The 19208-nt window shown below is 36.8% G+C and overlaps 1 protein-coding gene across 3 annotated transcripts in view; it reads right to left on the reverse strand.

Moving 5' to 3' along the window:
• Positions 1-2937: 2937 nt before the first annotated feature.
• LOC136026338 (E3 ubiquitin-protein ligase MIB2-like) overlaps positions 2938-19208 on the reverse strand; it is a 124082-nt gene continuing 107811 nt past the window's right edge. For 2 of the 3 annotated variants that reach the window (XM_065702774.1, XM_065702772.1), the window contains exons 17-18: positions 6038-6277; positions 2938-3199 (exon numbers count right to left, since the gene is read on the reverse strand). In XM_065702774.1, coding sequence (XP_065558846.1) covers positions 6048-6277 — 230 coding nt within the window. In that variant the 3' untranslated portion in view covers positions 2938-3199; positions 6038-6047. Of the gene's footprint in view, positions 3200-6034; positions 6278-19208 lie in introns of those variants that run through there. The other variant, XM_065702773.1, reaches the window with a different exon arrangement.

Below are 19208 nucleotides of genomic sequence, written 5' to 3' on the forward strand. Positions count from 1 at the left end.
CTGAGTCACGATGTCCTTCTAAATATCAAAATTCAATAAGATCCGATTACCCACTCGTAAGTTATAAATGCCTAATTTTTTTCTAATTTTTCCTTTCCCTTTAGCCCCCCAAATGGTCGAATCTGGGAAAACGACTCTATCAAGTCAATTTGTGCAGCTACCTGACACGCCTACCAATTTTCATCGTCCTAGCACGTCCAGAAGCACCAAACTCGCCAAATTACTGAACCCCTCCCCCCAACTCCCCCAAAGACAACAAATCCAGTACGGTTCCGTCAATCACGTATCAAGGACATTTGCTTATTCTATCCACCAAGCTTCATCCCGATTCCTCCACTCAAAGTGTTTTCCAAGATTTCCCCCTCCAACTCCGAACAATGTCAAAAGATCTGGTCGGGATTTGAAATAAGAGCTCTGAGATGTTAATTCCTTCTAAACATCAAATTTCATTAAGATCTGATCACCTAATCGTAGGATAAAAATACCCCGATTTTCACGTTTTCCAAGAATTCCGGTTTCCCCCTCCAGCTCCCCCCAATGTCACAGGATCTGGTCGGAATTTATAATTAGAGCTTTAAAGCACACGATCCTTCTAAATATCACATTCCATTAAGATCTGGTCACCTTTTCGTAAGTTACATATACCCCAATTTTCAAAATTACACCCTCCAACTCCACCAAAGAGAGCAGATCCGGCCAGGTTATGTCAGTCATGTATCTTAGACAGGTTCTTATTCTTCTCATCCAGTTTCATCCTGATATCACCACTTTAAGTATTTTCTAAGATTTCCGGTCCCCCAACTGCCCCCCCCCCAATTACGCTGGATCCGGTTGAAATTTAAAATAAGAGATCAGAGTTACGAGGTCCTTCTAAATATGAAGTTTCATGAAGATCCGATCACTCCTTCGTAAGTTAAAAATACGTCATTTTGTCTAATTTTTCAAAATTACCCCCCCCCCCCCAATAGAGTAGATCCGTTCCAATTATGTAAATCACGTGTCTAAGACTTCTGCTCATTTTTCCTACCAAGGTTCATCCCGATCCCTCCAATCTAAGCGTTTTCCATGATTTTAGGTTCTCCCACCCCAAACTCCCCCCAATGTCACCAGATACAGTCGGGATTTAAAATAAGAGCTTTGAGACACGATATCCTTCTAAACATCAAATTTCATTGAGATCCGATCACCCGTTTTAAGTTAAAAATACCTCATTTTTTTCTAATTTTTCACAATTAACCCCCCCCCCAATTACCCAAAAGAGAGCGGATCTGTTCCAGTTATGTCAATCATGTATCTAGGACTTGTGCTTATTTTTCCCACCAGGTTTCATCCCGATCCCTCCACTCTAAGTGTTTTCCAAGTTTTAGGTTTCTCCCTCCCAAATCCCCCCCCCGCCCCAATATCACCAGATCCGGTCAGGATTTAAAATAACAGCTCTGAGACACGATATACTTCGAAAAATCAAATTTCATTAAGATCTGATCAACCATTCGTAAGTTAAAAATACTTCAATTTTTCTATTCTTTCTGAATTAACAATACTTCAATTTTTCTATTCTTTCTGAATTAACGGGCCCACCGCTCCCTCCCAGATGGTCAAATCGGGAAAACAACTATTTCTAATTTAATTTGGTCCGCTCCCTGATACACCTGCCAAATTTCATCGTCCTAGCTTACCTGGAAGTGCCTAAAGTAGCAAAACCGGGACCGACAGACAGACAGAGAGACCGACAGAATTTGCGATTGCTGTATGTCACTTGGTTAATACCAAGTGCCATAAAAATGTAATAGAACATGTGATTTCCACTCAAATGAGCCCATTTCGGAGTTCTTACGACCACCCTTTTCATATAAACCTTATATGCACTCGATACATGGCTTACAACCCTGGCGCTGAAGCCTATGGATGGGGGATTTTTTTTTCATCCTCAAAGACATAATTTTCAGACCTTTCAGATACGCCGAACAAAATAGCTATCAAAAAAATTTGATTAGATGTGTTTTGGGAACTGATAGGCAGTGGGGGCTTGTTGCTCACCAATCACTTTCGACTATTAAAAAGAGCACTAGCCCTTTTAATTTCCAATCGAATGAGCCTTTTTCGAAATTTCTATGACAAAAAATGGTCATCTCAAAATTTCTATCAGACACATTTTGGGAAAATATAAAGTGTAGGGGGAGGGGGGTATCCACCCTCCGATCACTCTAATTCTTAAAAAGGGCACTACAACTTCTGATTACCAGTCCAATCAGCCCCCTCCGAAGTTTATACGATCACCCTTTCAATATAAACCTTATATGCCCCCAGGGAATAACTTACAATCCTTTCCCTGAGGGCTGTGGGGAGGGCGGGTTGAGTTTTCAACCTCAAAGATATGATTTTCAGACCTATCAATTCCGTTGAACCAAATGGATATCTCAAAATTTTGATTCAGTGTGTTTGGGGAAATGGTAGGCGCGGGAGGGGGGTTAGTTGCCCTCCAATCACTGTCAACTATTAAAAAGAGTACTAGCCCATTCAATTTTCGATAGAAAAAATCCTTTTCAAGGTTTCTACAACAATTCCTTCGAATCGAAGTGCCCTGGTCTAAAAAAAAAACAAAAAAAAAAAAAACGAATGAAATAAAATGGAAAAATTTAACACATTTATAATGCCCGGAATCCTGGCTCAATGGAGCTCTTTGCTTTTCTTTGAAAAAGTTTTAAAAATCAATTTTGGAAAGAGCTGAATATATTTAAATACATATGGAACAGCCTAATGTACTGAATGAACTGGGTTGACTGCTGACATAGAAGGTAATAGAAGTGTTTCCAGAGGACTACAGCAACTGCTTCGTTTTCTCAGCTAAAACAAATCTGGAATTCTCAAGACTGCACCTGTAAAATTAGTTTTAAGTCTTGTTGGGATACAAGTACTTTAAAAACGAGAGAAAACAGACTTAGTTAATTTTAGTATTGAATCCTCTAGTAAACATACACGCACTTGCAACAATAAGTGAAAAATCAACGAAACTGACATAATTAAGCAAGAATCGATCCACATTAACTTCTTCAATCCAAATCAGCAACAAAATATTTTGGGAAACACTTGTCGTTTTACTCCTTTTTCACAAAGCCTTTTAAGAAACGACAGAAATGAGACTCGTACCTAACGGCAAGTTAGCAAATCTCACCAGGATATAAAATTCAAATTTCTTCACCTAAAAAAGAAAGCAATAATTCAATCAGAGATTAATAGGATTAAAAAAATAAGATTAATTAACAAAAAAGATTAATATATTAATAATCATGTTGACTTGGTCGCAGTGAATTACATTAATAGAGCTAACAGGGGTTAGTATTTTATTCGATCTCACGAATATTCGTCATTATTTCATTTTGAAATGAATTGGAGATATTTTTGATTCTCAAAATTGGAAAGGGCTCAACTTGTACCTTATGATATCGTATAATGGGCACACCCTAATTGGCTTAAAAATTAGAAAATAACAAAACCCTTTTTGTTTTTATGACCCATCAAGATCTAGTTTTACTAATCAAAGATTAAGTCTTAGTCTAGAGGGCTAATAGGTTTATATATCTTGGTTACACCCGTTAGATTGCCACCCCCCTATCTAGAATGGGTTGCCACCGGTTCGGAATTAGATATTCACCAAAGAGTGCAAAAAGCCCAGGCCGTCTGTGTCTCTTTCCAAGTTTCGATAGATTTACCACTAGAATCAGAATACCACTAAAAATCCAAATATCTTGATAATCTTCTATGGGTACCTATACCAGTAAAAATTAAAGGTTGCGGCATATCTCTTCCTATAAATAAAATTTACATGCAAATAAGACATTAGAATGACAATGAGCATTTCTACATTGAAGGAAGACACACACTCCTCCATAAAGAATTCTAAGAATCATGGCCAAGAAACTCTTTTAAGCTTATTTTTATCCTGTTTTCTAGCCGTTGTAAAAGATATATCTCCCGTCCTGAATTTGTTTTATATCTCCAGTTGGAGAATCCAGAGAAAAAATAGCCAGCCCCCCAGCTATCGAGGGGCTGTTAAAACCCTCTTGACGAGTGCCAACCACCACCACCCCACCGCTTATGCTCCAGGTACAATCTTTTGACCCTATCTCCACTAATACTATAGAAAAATAACATGCCAAAATTACACAAGGAACATATACCTGGACTAAAAGAAAACAAAAGAAAAAGATCGACGCATAAGTTTTAGATTCAACTCCATATAATTTTTTCAGAATTTAATTTATTATAACTTAGGGAAACCTAACCAACCGATTTTAGGTAATTTAAAATCTAATTTATTTATCAGTTGACTGTTTTTTTTTGCAATTTGTACAATGATTATAAAAAGTTCCGAAGTCTAATTTGAACGAATAATAGCAAACTCGGACAACTCTTCATGCAACAGGGACAGCTTTGCCGTTATATATGGAGCATTAAAATGCTGTAGATTTTTCTATTCTTTTACTATGGTGGCAAATAAAGTAAAAATCTTAAATACCGAAAATACACTGAGCGAAGAGCTCGGATATCTTTTTGGGGAATATTTAAAATAAGTCAGATACAGATAAGATGGAGTGGTCGCAATAGACCGAGTACAGCTTCACTAGTGCTTTACATTTATTTTCATTTCTATTAGTAACCAGTTTTGAATACCCGATCTGGAGCTTAAATTTAGCGCCAGAAACTGTACACCACTGTAGATAAATTTAGACAGTAGAGTCATACTCAATAATATTTGTCTACTACAGTCTCGTAATCAAGCAATAATTCGATTCTTTTGATGTATGTATTGGTATCAAAATTCCATTTTTTTTAGAGTATGGTTACTATTGACCCGGGTCGCTTCTTACTTACAGTTCGTTACCACGAACTGTTTGCATAAACAATATAACAATTTTACCATTTAAAACCAGAGAATAAAGAACTTGCCCGTGGACAATAGAGTCAACAGCTGTTAATAAATCAAGAGCACATACATACAGACCATCACCTCTTTTCGAAACTTCGACTGGAAGCGAAGACAGAACCCTGTGTGTCTGCTGACAACAGAAACATTTCTGAAACCCAAACTGGTTTATCCAAAAATTAATATTAAAATTTGCAAAAGGCAGCAAAAGATACTCCAGCCCTTTGCTAAGACTACAAAAAATGGTTATAGGGCAATATGAAGAACAAGTGAACATTCAACAAGGAAACGTATTGGCCAGTTTAATGATCAGTCATAGTTTATTAACCAAAAAGAAATGGTCAGTTAGAGCATTTCTTTTTTTTTCTGATTATAGAAAGTTCAGAAGTCTAATGTGAATGTATATTGATTCTTGAAGCAAAATATTTAGCTTTTAAGCAAAACTTTATGTATTTGTCCCAAGCTACGCAGCATAGCTATTGCTATTATAACAATACATTACCTATTTGCTTATTCAGTCCGATTTTCAAGTTCTATGTGTTAGTTTCCACCATCTCGCAAGTAATTGCTAGTGCACCGTTTGGTTTTCAACAATTTTTCCATTTCGCAACGCAGTTTCGACAAGAACTATTTAAGTGCTATCTTCGTACAGGTAAAAACAAATCACCAGGATACACAGACTCCAAGAAACCTCCAAATTCCCTGAAGGCAACACTCGGGCTTTGTAACAAGAGTCAAAATTCACTTTGTCAATGAGATTTTACCACATTCTGGGAAATAGCTATCTAAAGTGGGACAACAAACAAAAACAAATAGAACCCAGAACAGGTGATAAAAATATTATTGTCGCATCATTTTGAGACATACATTTGGCCATTGTGTTAAGGAAACCCAAATTCAGAAGGATTGGGCCAGAGAAAGGTAAAGAGAGAGGATGCGTATATTTCAAGCCCCATCCAAAGAAAAAATGAGATGGATCAAAATTTTAAGTAAAACAGAGTTTTTCAAACTCTTATGCCTTCCTGCCATTTTCACCTAAAAATAGACGTGTGTTCACAGACTGTATAGATAATCACTTGCTACTTTTTGACATAAGAAAACTTCTATTAATACCTGCCATAGCCTAGTAGAGGCTTATCCGTTTCAGAATTGGTTTCCGGCACATATGGCACGTTTTAAGGGTTTGTGCACAGCTTTCACAAGTTCCATGGCCACATGAAAATGCAACATTTTTTCTTTTTTCTAAGCAAATTGGACAACTAGTTGCCTCTTCCATCTCAGCAACACGTTTTTCCAGGTACTGTAAACGTTCCACAGCCCGAGAGCTACTTCCAGCATTTAACGAAATGCCATCTAGAATGAGAATAAAATAAAATTCTTATTCTTATGTCATTAAATGGAATAATCTTATGTCATTAATATCGAATTCTTATGTCATTAAATTTAAAGTATTTCCAACTCTCCCCCCCAAAAAAAAACTTCTTACTCAATTGGCTTCACCAAAAATATTTGAAGTTAATTTTTAAGATCTCATAAAATAAGGAAAAACAAATATAGAAAATAAGCAATGATTAACTTAGTAGATTGTCAAACAATTTTTAATTAAAAAAATAAAAAAAAGCAAGCAAATACTTCCTTTATTGACTACTGCTACTTCTACTAACAACTCATACCATCACCATGCCACCTGAGGCCAACACAGCTACGCAGGTTCCTCCACCATTCCAATCTATTCAAAGCCTCCTTTTTAACACCCTTCCGGGAGGTACCCATTTCCCTTAAATATTTCTTTATGACATCCTCCGACTCCAACCGCGGGTGACCTGCTTTCTGTTTAGCCCTAAGCGGTTGGGCGAAAAGGACAATCTCTGGTAATCCGTCCTCTTTCATCCACAGAACGTGCCCTAGCCATCTCAATTCTTTCTCTCATTATAGCCCTAGAAAGCAGGATTGAACCGCACTTTTCGTAGAGTCTACTGTTTGAAACACGGCCAGTCAGCCGGGTACCCAGAACAATCTGTAGGCAATTTCTCTGGAAAATATCAAGCAAATCTTCATCGCTTTTCAAAAGCATTTGCTTTTTCAAAGCATGGGCGCTTTTCGTAGCGCCCATGCTTCAGAGCCATATTTGACCATTCTCATCACTGTAGCTTCTAATATTCTAGTCTTGGTTTGCAGACTTATCTTCCCATTCTTCTCGGCTTTTTTCAGCTGTGAAACAAAAAACTGAGCCTGTGCTACTTTTAAAATCTTCACTGCCCCAATGTCTTTACTAATAATAGTTCCAAGGTAAGTGAAGCTGTCCGCCGGATCAATCTTTTCGTTACCCAGCGTCACCTTTACATCTTAACTTATTCCTAACCTTAGCGGAAATTTTCTTACCATAATTTTTCAAACTTATTATAGCACCCTGAACTTGCAAACCTTCTAAAAGCTCATTCATTTTGCTCACACTTTCAATTAGGACGCTCAAATCATCAGCATATTCTAGGTCCAGGAAAGTTTTTCCTCCCCATTTGATTTCGTGTTCTCCCATTACCTTTCCTGTGCTCCAGGGCTTCCTCTTTTCAGTTTGAATTTTCCCTAAAATTCCTTGTCTTTAGATCTGATTCCTTCCTAATTTTTTTCCCTAGAAAAAAGAGATATTTTGCCTTAGATCCCATACAATCTACACGAAAAACGTAACGTAGAATCAAAATCTTATTTTTACTCCAGATAATGATATACATAAAATCTGTTACACTATCGAGAAACCATAAAAAAGTTGAAGCAAGTGTAATCTCCAGCACTTCATTGCACTTAGCGTTTGCTTTCGTCTTGAAGCCAGCAACAGCTTTCGGTATGCTGACAGTTGATGAAGTTTTATCTTCGTTTTTCAACCAGTAACTGACTCGAATAAGTGAGACTATTGTGATGTTCTCGAAACTATTTCGAATGTCTGTTTTGATTAATTTCAGGAGACTAAACAAACGCTCAGCTAGTACATTACTAAAACATAACGAAAAGATCAGTGATATGTACTTCCGCAATTCTGGGTACTTGATTTCACCACTGCAAGCCTTCAGACTAAGTATCTTCATCCAGTACTGCTCAACTGACAGTTCTTCAAGTTGGGTATCTCCCAAATGAAGCTTAGTGACATCGGTCATTGCCTGAGATCTCCATTCTACGTCCGTATTTTGGACGCAACACTTTTCTATTACAACAGGAAATCTCGTAAATAATGACCTTAGAGATTTTGGCATCAAATTTCTTGCATTCCTTGGTTCAACCAATGCCAAAATGTCATAAATTTCGTCTTCAAACTTGAAACGGTCTTGAATCTGCTTGATTAGGACTATATAATAGTTTTGACAAGACTGGTAAAAGAGATCAATATTATCACTTGGCTCTTGAGCATCTAAGAGTTCTTGCATTAAATCGGTTGCAGCTATTCCCACATATGTCTGGTTCAAAGGCAGGTACTCATTTGAAAGGTAAGGATTCAGTTTGGTAAACAAACCAACACTGCGAATATAGTCTAGTTCCATGAAGTTAGACACAACATCATTCACAAGTTTTCTGACACTTGCCTTTAGGAAATGAAGAAGTGGAAGCTCAGATTGAAAAACTGTGTTGACTTCATTAGAGGGGCGAAGAGAGTATTCCATAAATTTTAGGTATGGCTTTGTCAACTTGCTTTGTAATGTTGACAAGATAAGGTCATTGTTTGTAGTTGGGTCGTCAAACGTGGTTTCTATGAAATAATGAGTAAGAGCAACCCGGTACTCAATAAGCCTCCTTATATAGGCCTGAAGGGACTATCAACGGGTCTGTCCTGGTGCAAGAATTGGGAGTGCTTTGCATACAAAGGACTTCTGAAATTCGGCATACTTATCTCGCATGGAAGCACTCCTCGAAAAGTGGGCATAGATATTTTGTGCCAAGTCTTCTAGTGTCTTGGGAAGTGACAAGCATGCATAGGATGAACATAAGTGAATAAGAAGGCACAAGCATTTCACATTCAAGATATGAGACACCATGGCTTTCATTAGCTTTGAAGCAGATCTATTGGCTCCAAAGATGACGTTAGTAGTATCTGCACAAAATTCAACAATATTTTGCCAGGAAATCGAGTTTTTTTCGATGACTTGTTTGATGCAGTTAGTCAGACCCTCAGCTGATCCATCACTACACTTAACCATGTCCAATGTTTCAACATGAAGTTTTAGATCTTTCTCACTAAAAAATATTACAATGATGAATTTTTCAGCTTTTGTTTGAAAAAATCAAACTTTCACTGAAAACCCTTACTTTCCCAAGACTTCCCTTTGTCCCTATATTCAAAATAAGTATCCCTAAAAGAACTGATTTCTCCCTAAAATAGGGTAATCTCCCTAAAAGTGGAAGCCCTGTTGTGCTCCTTAAGACCAAGTCCATCAAAATGATCAATATAAAGGGTTAAAGACACTCCCCTACAGACACAACAACATTGGTCCTTTATTGACAGAACAAAAAAAATGTACTTGAGGCGTGCCCTTAACTTAAACACGATTGCTCAACCTTAAAAAAAAATGTAGCCAAAGAAAAACTCTATATTCCGTAAAATGAGCAAAGACTTACACCATTATTAAAACAAAAGAAATGATATATCCCCCCACACAACTGAACATTTCATTAAAAAATACAAAATTCCAAAACAATAATGCACGTGGATCAATTCGTCCCTTTAGTAGCAGAACATATTTACCATAAAAATAAATTAGTTACAATTTTAAAAAGCAAAAGTTGTAGTTTGTTTTGAGGCAGGTATTTAGAAAGATTTCCAGAAAAGCGTAAGTACGTTGTAGCCAAAGTACGTTATCATCGTACTTGTGCCTTCAACTCTTGTACGCTAGTAGTAAAAAGTGTACACAAAGCCATACTTAATTTTACTAATAATAACTTAATTATTAACTTATTATTTATTTATTAATTTTAAAGTAATAACAAAACAGACAGCTATTTTTTTTTGTTTCCACCACTCACTTGGGCCTTCAAAATATAGTCTAATTACGTCTACCAACTCTCGCTATGATCGGAAGCTTGGGCTTTTGGCCCAAAAACTTGTCAGCTCTTTAGTTGCCAAAAAGCTTCTTTTCACACCACCTCACTTGCAACTACAGCCTTCTATCACGCCCCCGATCACTATGCTTGCTATGGTCAGCAGCTCAAGTCTTCGGCTCTTGCACGTTTGTTATCATGACTTTACGTTTCCATTTATTTTATTTTTTACTTTTTATTCTCATTGTTCCAAAATATCACGTTTCTAGCTTCAACAGTTCACCTGCAAAAACAACGGAAACAAAGACCTATACACAGTTGACTTTCTATTCCTCCGCTTAAAACAGTCAGCAACATAGGCTTTTACGTCAAATTCCGAAGGCTTTTTTTCCGATATTTTAAGCCTGCGTCCACTCAAATAGTTTCAAAATTATCTGACAGCAATTTTCATTTTTTTTTTAAAGAATCAATTTAGCTTATTTTTCTTTGCAAGGGAAAAGATTTACACTTGCACACACAGGTAAACGCACACTTGACTAGCAAAAGAGCCAAAATGGCTGACTCTTTACCATGCAAAATCCCATCCACTCGCTCAGGTCTTCCAGCCTTCCAATGTTGGCCTGACATCACCACCCTCTATTTGATTCAGACAGCAGTGCCACCGGCCCTCATGAATGTGCACTAGCTTCGCTTGGGCCTTCGGCGCTTACAGGCATATTATCATGACTTCTGATGTCTGGTTTTTGCATTTTTTTTTCTGATTTTTAAACCCTACATTACTCTTCTCCTTTTCTAAATCTACAGCATAAATTTTATGGTTTTTGGACTGTTTTTACTGCAAAGAAAAATTTTACACGCATAAAGACACAAGGAGACTCTTGTTTTTGTATATATATATATACTCACAGACAGACACACACACACACACACACACACACAAGCATATATATATATATATATATATATATATATATATATATATATATATATATATATATATATATATATATATATATACTAGCTGTTGGGGTGGCGCTTCGCGCCACCCCAACACCTAGTTGGTGGGGGCGCTTCGCGCCCCCCCCCAAGCCCCCCCGCGCGCGTAAGTCGTTACGCGCCATAATAGTTACGCGCCATTGTAGTTGTGTCCCTATGTCCCACCTGTGAATATAGATAGATATATATATATATATATATATATATATATATATATATATATATATATATGGTTTTAACTACGTAAAACTTGCGAATATACAACATTCTTTGCTGTCCCATTGTCTTTGCATATAAATAGATTGTCAGGTTTACCGACTCTTGAACATGCAACATATAATGGTCCATGGGAAAACAATCTGTATTCAGATCTATACCTCATGATTCTAATGATTGCCCTTGAGCTTTGTTGATGGTGATTGCTAATCGACCATTCCCTGTCCCGGTGTCCCGGTCGTCATTTACATCCCCCTGTTTCCCCCGGTGTCCCCGTTGTAGTTGTGTCCCTGTGTCCCGGTCGTCATTTATATTCCCTGTGTCCCGGTCGTCATTTGTATCCCGGTGTCCCGGTCTGTATATACATTCGTTTTTTAGTTTTGTTTTTCTCCTTTATTTTTTTCCTTTTTTTTTCTTTTTTAGCTTATTTAGATTTTTAGATTTTTTAGTTTTTTTATTAGTTTTTAGTTTTTTTTTCTTTTTAGTTTTTTTGTCCCGGTCGTCATTTATATCCCCCTGTTTCCCCCGGTGTCCCCGTTGGTTTTTCTCCTTTATTTTTTTCCTTTTTTTTCTTTTTTAGTTTATTTAGATTTTTAGATTTTTTAGTTTTTTTATTAGTTTTTAGTTTTTTTTCTTTTTAGTTTTTTTGTAGTTTTTAACTTCTTTTTAGTTTTGTTAATTTTTTTTTTTACTTATGTCCTGGTCGTCATTCATACTCCCTGTGTCCCGGTGCTTCCCGGTGCTTTGTTGATTGCTAATCGAACATTCCTTTTGTCCTGGTCGCTTTCTCTTTGAGTTTCGTCATTTATTTTTTTCTTTTTTAGTTCTTTTAGTTTTTACCTTTTTTAGTTTTTTTTAGTTTTTTAGATGAAAATTTTTTTTAGTTTTTTCCTTTTTTTCTTTTTAGTTTTTTATTGGTTTTTACCTTTATTTTAGCTTATTTTTCAGTTTTTTCCTTTTTTTTAGTTTTTTTTTATTTTTTATTTTTTTTAGTTTTTTACCTTTTTTTAGTTTTTTTAGTTTTTTTAGTTTTTTAGCTTTTTTACTTTTTTTATTAGTTTTTAGTTTTTTTTTTGTAGTTTTTGCCTTTTTTTAGTTTTTTCAGTTTTTTTTTTAGTTTTTTATTGGTTTTTACCTTTTTTTTGGCTTATTTTTCAGTTTTTTCCCTTTTTTTTAGTTTTTTTTAGTTTTTAGTTTTTTTCGTTTTTTACCTTTTTTTTAGTTTTTTTTAGTTTTTTTAGTTTTTTAGCTTTTTTATTTTTTTTTATTAGTTTTTAGTTTTTTTTGTAGTTTTTGCCTTTTTTAGTTTTTTTAGTTTTTTAGCTTTTTTATTAGTTTTTAGTTTTTTTTGTAGTTTTTGCCTTTTTTTAGTTTTTTTAGTTTTTTAGCTTTTTTATTTTTTTTATTAGTTTTTAGTTTTTTTTGTAGTTTTTGCCTTTTTTAGTTTTTTCAGTTTTGACGTCACCTGATCCAGTTTTTTCAGGTGACGTCACCTGACACATCCATCCACACATCCACAGACAGACAACTTATTTTTATATATATAGATATATATATATATATATATATATATATATATATATATACTAGCTGTTGGGGTGGCGCGAAGCACCACCCCAACACCTAGTTCGCGCCCCCAAGCCCCCCCGCGCGCGTAAGTCGTTACGCGCCATATTAGTTACGCGCCATTGTAGTTGTGTCCCTGTGTCCCACCTGTGAATATAGATAGATTTATATATGTGTTTCAAACTACGTAAAACTTGCGAATATACAACATTCTTGGCTTTCCCATTGTCTGTGCATATACAAAGCCTTGTGTACTAATAATGACGTCATATGCAAACGCTCTTTTTACAAACAAACAAACATGCATGCACAAAACTCGTTTTTATATAGATAGATAGATAGATAGATACAATATAAATTAACTGCGTAAAACTTGCGAATATACAACATTCTTCGCTGTCCAATTGTCGCTGCATATAAATAGATTGTCAGGTTTACCGACCCTCGAACATGCAACGTACAATTGTCCATGGGAAAAACAATAAGTATTAAGATCTATACCACATTTTTCTAATGATTGACCTTGAGCTTTGTTAATGGTGATTGCAAATGCTAATCGAATTGGGAATTGCAATCTTTTAAATTGAAAAGGCAGATCCGTTGGAATCATGGGAATGCGAGGAATAAGAACAGCCTCACCCTCAAAAGGCCCTGTCAAGATTGTGGCCTCTATTAGGTTTTCCATTGTTTTTTTTTTACGGCAAGTCGTGTGCCATTGCAAAGCTTTGGTGGGTTGATATTTCTTAAAAGTATTATTGGTACGCCTATTTTTAGTTGTAGCACGTGTGGTGGAAACCCTGAAAGATCCACGGAATTTAAAAATTCAGATGGATAATTAACCGCTTCATTTGGTTCCAAAACTGTGTCGACTGACTTGTAAAGGACTGCCTGGTCTCGAATCTTGGTCAAAACAATATTGTTGATTTCGTGGACGTCTATATTTTTGGGTGCAAGAATCGCTCTTTCACTTAGCCATTTATTATTTTTATAATTGTTTAGAATATTCGGAAATACTTTTTCAATCAATTCATTTTCGGACGTCACTAAATTACAGAAATCAGCAGGTAGTTGTATACGTCCTGAAATTGAGTCTACTGGGAGCTTTCCGTTTCCAATTGCCAGCAATTATTCTGAAAATGTTTGACCAGAGTCATCGTTTTGCAATCGGACACGCATATTTGTAGTTAATTTAAATGTTTTTACATGTGCCCATAAATTAGAATTTTTCAGGCAAGCATTCATTTCGTCAGCAGGAGTTGATCTAGGTATTATAGGTAATGTTTGCCTGAAATCTCCCGCAAGCAATATTAATGTGCTGCCAAAGGGTTTCGACTTCCCTCGCAAATCTTTCAAGCATTGATCCAGAGCCTCGAGCGATTTTTTGTGTGCCATTGTGCACTCATCCCAAATAATAAGTTTGCATTGCTGCAATACTTTACCCATCCCAGATGATTTGGAAATATTGCACGTGGGAGTTTCTGTAGAATGCGAATTCAGAGGCAATTTCAAAGCGGAATGAGCAGTTCTTCCACCAGGCAGCAATGTTGCGGCTATTCCGGACGACGCAATTGCCAACGCTATATCATTTTTTGATCGAATTGATGCCAGAATCAGTTTTATCACAAACGTTTTACCAGTACCTCCTGGCGCATCCAAAAAGAAAATTTCTCCAACGTTGTTATCGACACAATGCATTATCGTATCATAAATGTCTTTTTGTTCCGACGTTAACTTGGAAATGTTATTTTGTACATACGACAATAGATCACTCTATTGACAAGAGTACTGTAACTTTGTTCACGATCCAATTCTACACATGTCGAAACAGCAGCGATACGGTTAGGTGAAGGCATTCCCAAATCCTGAAGACGTTTGTTTGCCATACGTACGCACAAATCTTCTATAATAACTAAAGTGTAGTTATAAATTTCTGATGTAAAATCAAAACTGTTTTCGATGGAGTCTTCGGACATTTTTTACTTATGTTTTTCCCATAACTCTGTAGGAGCTGATGGAGAGCAAGTTGTTAAAATGATGCCAAACAATGCACGAATTTGACTTGGAGTTGACGTTTCGCACGCGTCATTGATGCAGTTATCCCAGTGTTGGTCATTCTCCAATAAATTCAGAGCTTGGTATGCACTACGGTAAGTGTCATGTATAGTACCGTTTACAGTTCTCAAATACTCAAAGGATGTCGGACCGGGTACATTCACCAAAAGCAGGCGTAGAAAGAAGCATTCATGTTGATTGGGGTGAAAGGTGTAGTCTTCCTATCGTGGTATCTTTGAAGATGGTACGTTGGCCGTCGACTGACTTACCCTGTTTTCAACGTTCAAATACTTTATTTTTAGTATTCCACGTGTAATACGAAGGCACTTCAGTATACAGCAGTTTTTTTGCAAAAGAATCATTTTTGCAAAGCGAAAAGAAACCGGTTAACTTTGTATCCGGTGGATTCAGGGCTCTTTGTTGCACGTTGGTTTCCGAGAAATAAACACGTTGACCATTCTGTAAATGTACCGCTAAATGAACAACAGCTGGACTACGTTCATGTATCGGAAAATGAAAGAATTCGCCAAACAGCTTCATTACTGCTTATGTATCTTCCAGCCTGATATTGTACGATTTCGTCGATATCTTTGATTTCGGGCTGCAAGCCAAAAACTGCCATGTCACTGCCTTTGTTGACGTATTTACATTTGTATTTGATTGCCTTTACGGAGTTACAGTATTCAACGTTTATGTGTGCATTAAATGTTTTTGATAATAATGGGGAATATGGAACAACCCACTGGTTATCTACTTCGATGGTGGTACCGTTACTCTTCTTTATTATTGCTGTTTTACCGCTATCTTCAGTAGATCTTCTTCTATATTGTGGGTAACCATCATTGCCAGTAATTGTGTTGGATACTAAAAGTCGAGGATATTGCTTTGTGCACCTTCCTTTGGCCATGCATGGTGAATTTTCGTTCAGTGCACCGCAAGGTCCATGTATCATAATTTTTACAATAATATCATGTAACCCCTTATTGACATTTTCATCAGGTATTTCAGCGGAAATCACATCATCAATTTCGTTCGAAGTAATTTTTTTATGTAGCCAGATTAGTATATGTGCGTGTGGCAAACCTCGTTTTTGCCATTCCACTGAGTACATCCAGCATCGTACTGACCCAAACACTTCAAAATTTACTATGTAGTTTATCAGTGATTTCAACTTTTGCCGGAAGACACGGGCCGTAATGTCATGTCTATGAACCGCCGATTGTCCTTGAAGTAAAAGCTGCAGTACCTCGTCCCAAGATTGATTACATGTAAATGTAATAAATAAATCTGGACGACCATAGAGACGAACATACGCAATAGCATCTTGAGCATATTCATGCATATGACGGGGACTGCCAGCATATGACGAAGGTAAAATTGTTAATCTTCCAACGTTTGTGGTATTACCGTCATTTATAACTGTATCTCGCAAATGAATGTATTGTTCAGAGCGGAGCTTGGTCTGATTCAGGCGGATATATAGCAAACGTTCTGATTCAATTTTAGCATACATATCAACGACGAATTGGTGAAACAATTGACGGCATTTTAAAATATAATTTTCTTCATCCTGCCGAATCATTAGTCTATAGGAATAATAATGCATTGCACTGCATTTCAAATTCATTTCTTTGTTAGTGGCTGGATTCATCAATTTAATATTAAAGTGATAGCCGTCGGCTCCATCCCAAAAAATGATAGGATATTGTAGGGCATCGTAGCATCGATGAGTTTCAGCAATTCTTAACAACTGAGCGTTTCGCTTATGAAGAATAATATCTCGAGGTAAAAACTGATCACCGACCATAACGATTGCCACTTCGTCGATAGTTGGAGCATTGTATCTACGCACATGTTGGCCAGGAGGCGTTTTGTCAGCGGAAATAACAATTTTATGCGTATCAGTAGGCATCAAATCGATGGCTGTTTTGAACAGACGCACTAAATTATTATTTTCGTGGAAAAGATGTTGCAATTGGGAAACGATTGTCCTTTCAACGTTGGGAGAAATTTCGCAACGTGCATTCAATTCAGAATTTCTATCACTGATGAAGTACAATTGTAAAAATTTATGATTCTCGCCTGAGAATGGTAGAAGGGACCCTGCTCTATGATAAATTTGCCCTTTTACTTTGAAAGTAGACATAAATTGATCTGGATTTTCGATTTGGGCTCCAAACGACGTCATTTGGAAACATGAGTTATATTTTCTGATTTGTGACAAAAAACGCTTAGATTCTGACGTAGTTCCAGTAAGGAAAGTCTTCAATGGCTCTGGTGGTGCAGCCAATAGAGGAAGTTTAACTTTTCCTGAGGCGCAACACATTCCCATTGTTTCACCATTGAATTTCAAGGCCTTGCAATAGGGACAAATTTTAGACATAGTCCCGATTTGAACACATCTACTCAAGCTATAATCATCGACTGGGCTGTACCTGAATGCCAGGCGATAACTTTATGGTTGCTCTGATTCCTCGGCACGCTTTCTTTTTTACTTTCTCTATCAGCAGCAAGCCTGATTTCTTGCTGTTCTTGTGATTCCTCGGCACGCCTTCTTTTTTCACTTTCTCTTTTAGCAGCAAGTCTGGTTTCATGTTGCTCTGGTAGTTCCTCGGCATGCCTTCTTTTTCACTTTCTCTTTTAGCAGCAAGTCTGGTTTCATGTTGCTCTGGTAGTTCCTCGGCACGCCTTCTTTTTTCACTTTCTCTTTTAGCAGCAAGTCTGGTTTCGCGTTGCTCTGGTAGTTCCTCGGCACGCTTTCTGTTCTTTCTTTCTCTATCAGCCTCAAGCCTGTTTCCTTGCTGTTCTTTTGATTCCTCGGCACGCTTTCTTTTCTTACTTTCTCTATCAGCCTCAAGCCTGTTTCCTTGCTGTTCTTGTGATTCCTCGGCACGCTTTCTTTTCTTACTTTCTCTATCAGCAGCAAGTTTTTTGGCATAGACTCTTTGAGCATCTTCCTCGGCTGTTGCCATTGTAAGTTCATCAGTCATTTTACAGTTAAACATTAATAGATTTCTACGTGAACGCATGTCTTAAATATCTTTAATGACGTCGCCATCATAACAAAAATGACGACAACTAACTTCATGACGTCAGTCAACACACAAACATGACGTCACCCGACAGACAGACCCACACATCCACAGACAACTTATTTTTATATATATATATATATATATATATATATATATATATATATATATATATATATATATATATATACCAATCGTAAAGTCAAACATTGAAAACACCATTACGACAATACACTATCTCATTTTCATCACTGAAACAATGAAATGTATGCTCGTTCTTCAAAACCAGTACAAGTAGAAGTGTGACAATTTAGTGAGATTAAAATTCCACCCTTTTCTCTTTCTTAGAAGATCGTGTTATATTTAAACGCACGTAAAATAGAAGGTAGGGGAGCCACATTCAAAGGCAACCGTAAAAAATGTCTATTCCTCCTAACAAAAAAATCTTTTTGGGCTTACCCCTACCTGTAAAGGCTTCAGCAGTTAACATTGGAAACTACGTCACCGGCCTTCCACGGCTATCTAGCATTAATATTTTTAGCCCCCCTCCCGGCCCAAAAAAAGGGATACAGTAGGAGTGTGCACAGCTGCACCAGTTTCAGACGTCTTGGTGCTGTAATGAGCTGTTAGTAGTAGTAGTTGAAATACTCTGACAAAGAAATTGTTTTTCTTTTTTTGCTTGTTTTGCCTCTCGATCCCTTCACATAGGGAGGACTGTCTCTGAAAAAACTTGTGATTTAAATGGACATTTTTTTATGTCCATTGAAATCAGAGGGGACCCCACCCCCCTCTGTCCATGAGGCTCTTCTGACAACTTTTCAATAGCTTAGACCTGTAAACACCTATGGTACTGTAGCATTCATCAAGCTATTGATATATAGGGACCTTTACTGAGCTATCAAAACCTTTTTGAGTTCTATACTAACATACCAATTAAAAAGCTCGAGAGTTCTATAGTACCAAGGATACAAAAACAAGTAGGACAATCTACGATAAAGACCATGAAACTCGAATTTGTAAATTCTTTTGCTCAATCTTCTTTCTTCAACTGCCATACAAATGATAGCTACGAAACTTCTCGTTCTAATGAGTTTAAGGAATTACCCAATTGCGGGTCCAATGCCATTTGTCAAACCATCTTCAGAATTTTGCCTTAGTCTTAACCCAAATTGCGCTTGCTATGGAGGAACTCACTTTTCCCCGAAGGCAACCTTTTGTGGCCCATAACAAGCAAAGCTTCTTGGGCCAAATAACTTTCTTACGTTTGTAATAGTCTTTTAGTATTAATAAAATGATTGATTGATTGTATCTCTGACCTTCAACTGGCAAATTGTAGTAATGACCACCTCCCTTAAAGCATTTCTTGCCCTGTTATTGAAGAGTGAATGAAGTCCATTCTT

Source organism: Artemia franciscana, chromosome 4 (assembly GCF_032884065.1).
Source record: "Artemia franciscana chromosome 4, ASM3288406v1, whole genome shotgun sequence".
NCBI lineage: Eukaryota > Metazoa > Arthropoda > Branchiopoda > Anostraca > Artemiidae > Artemia > Artemia franciscana.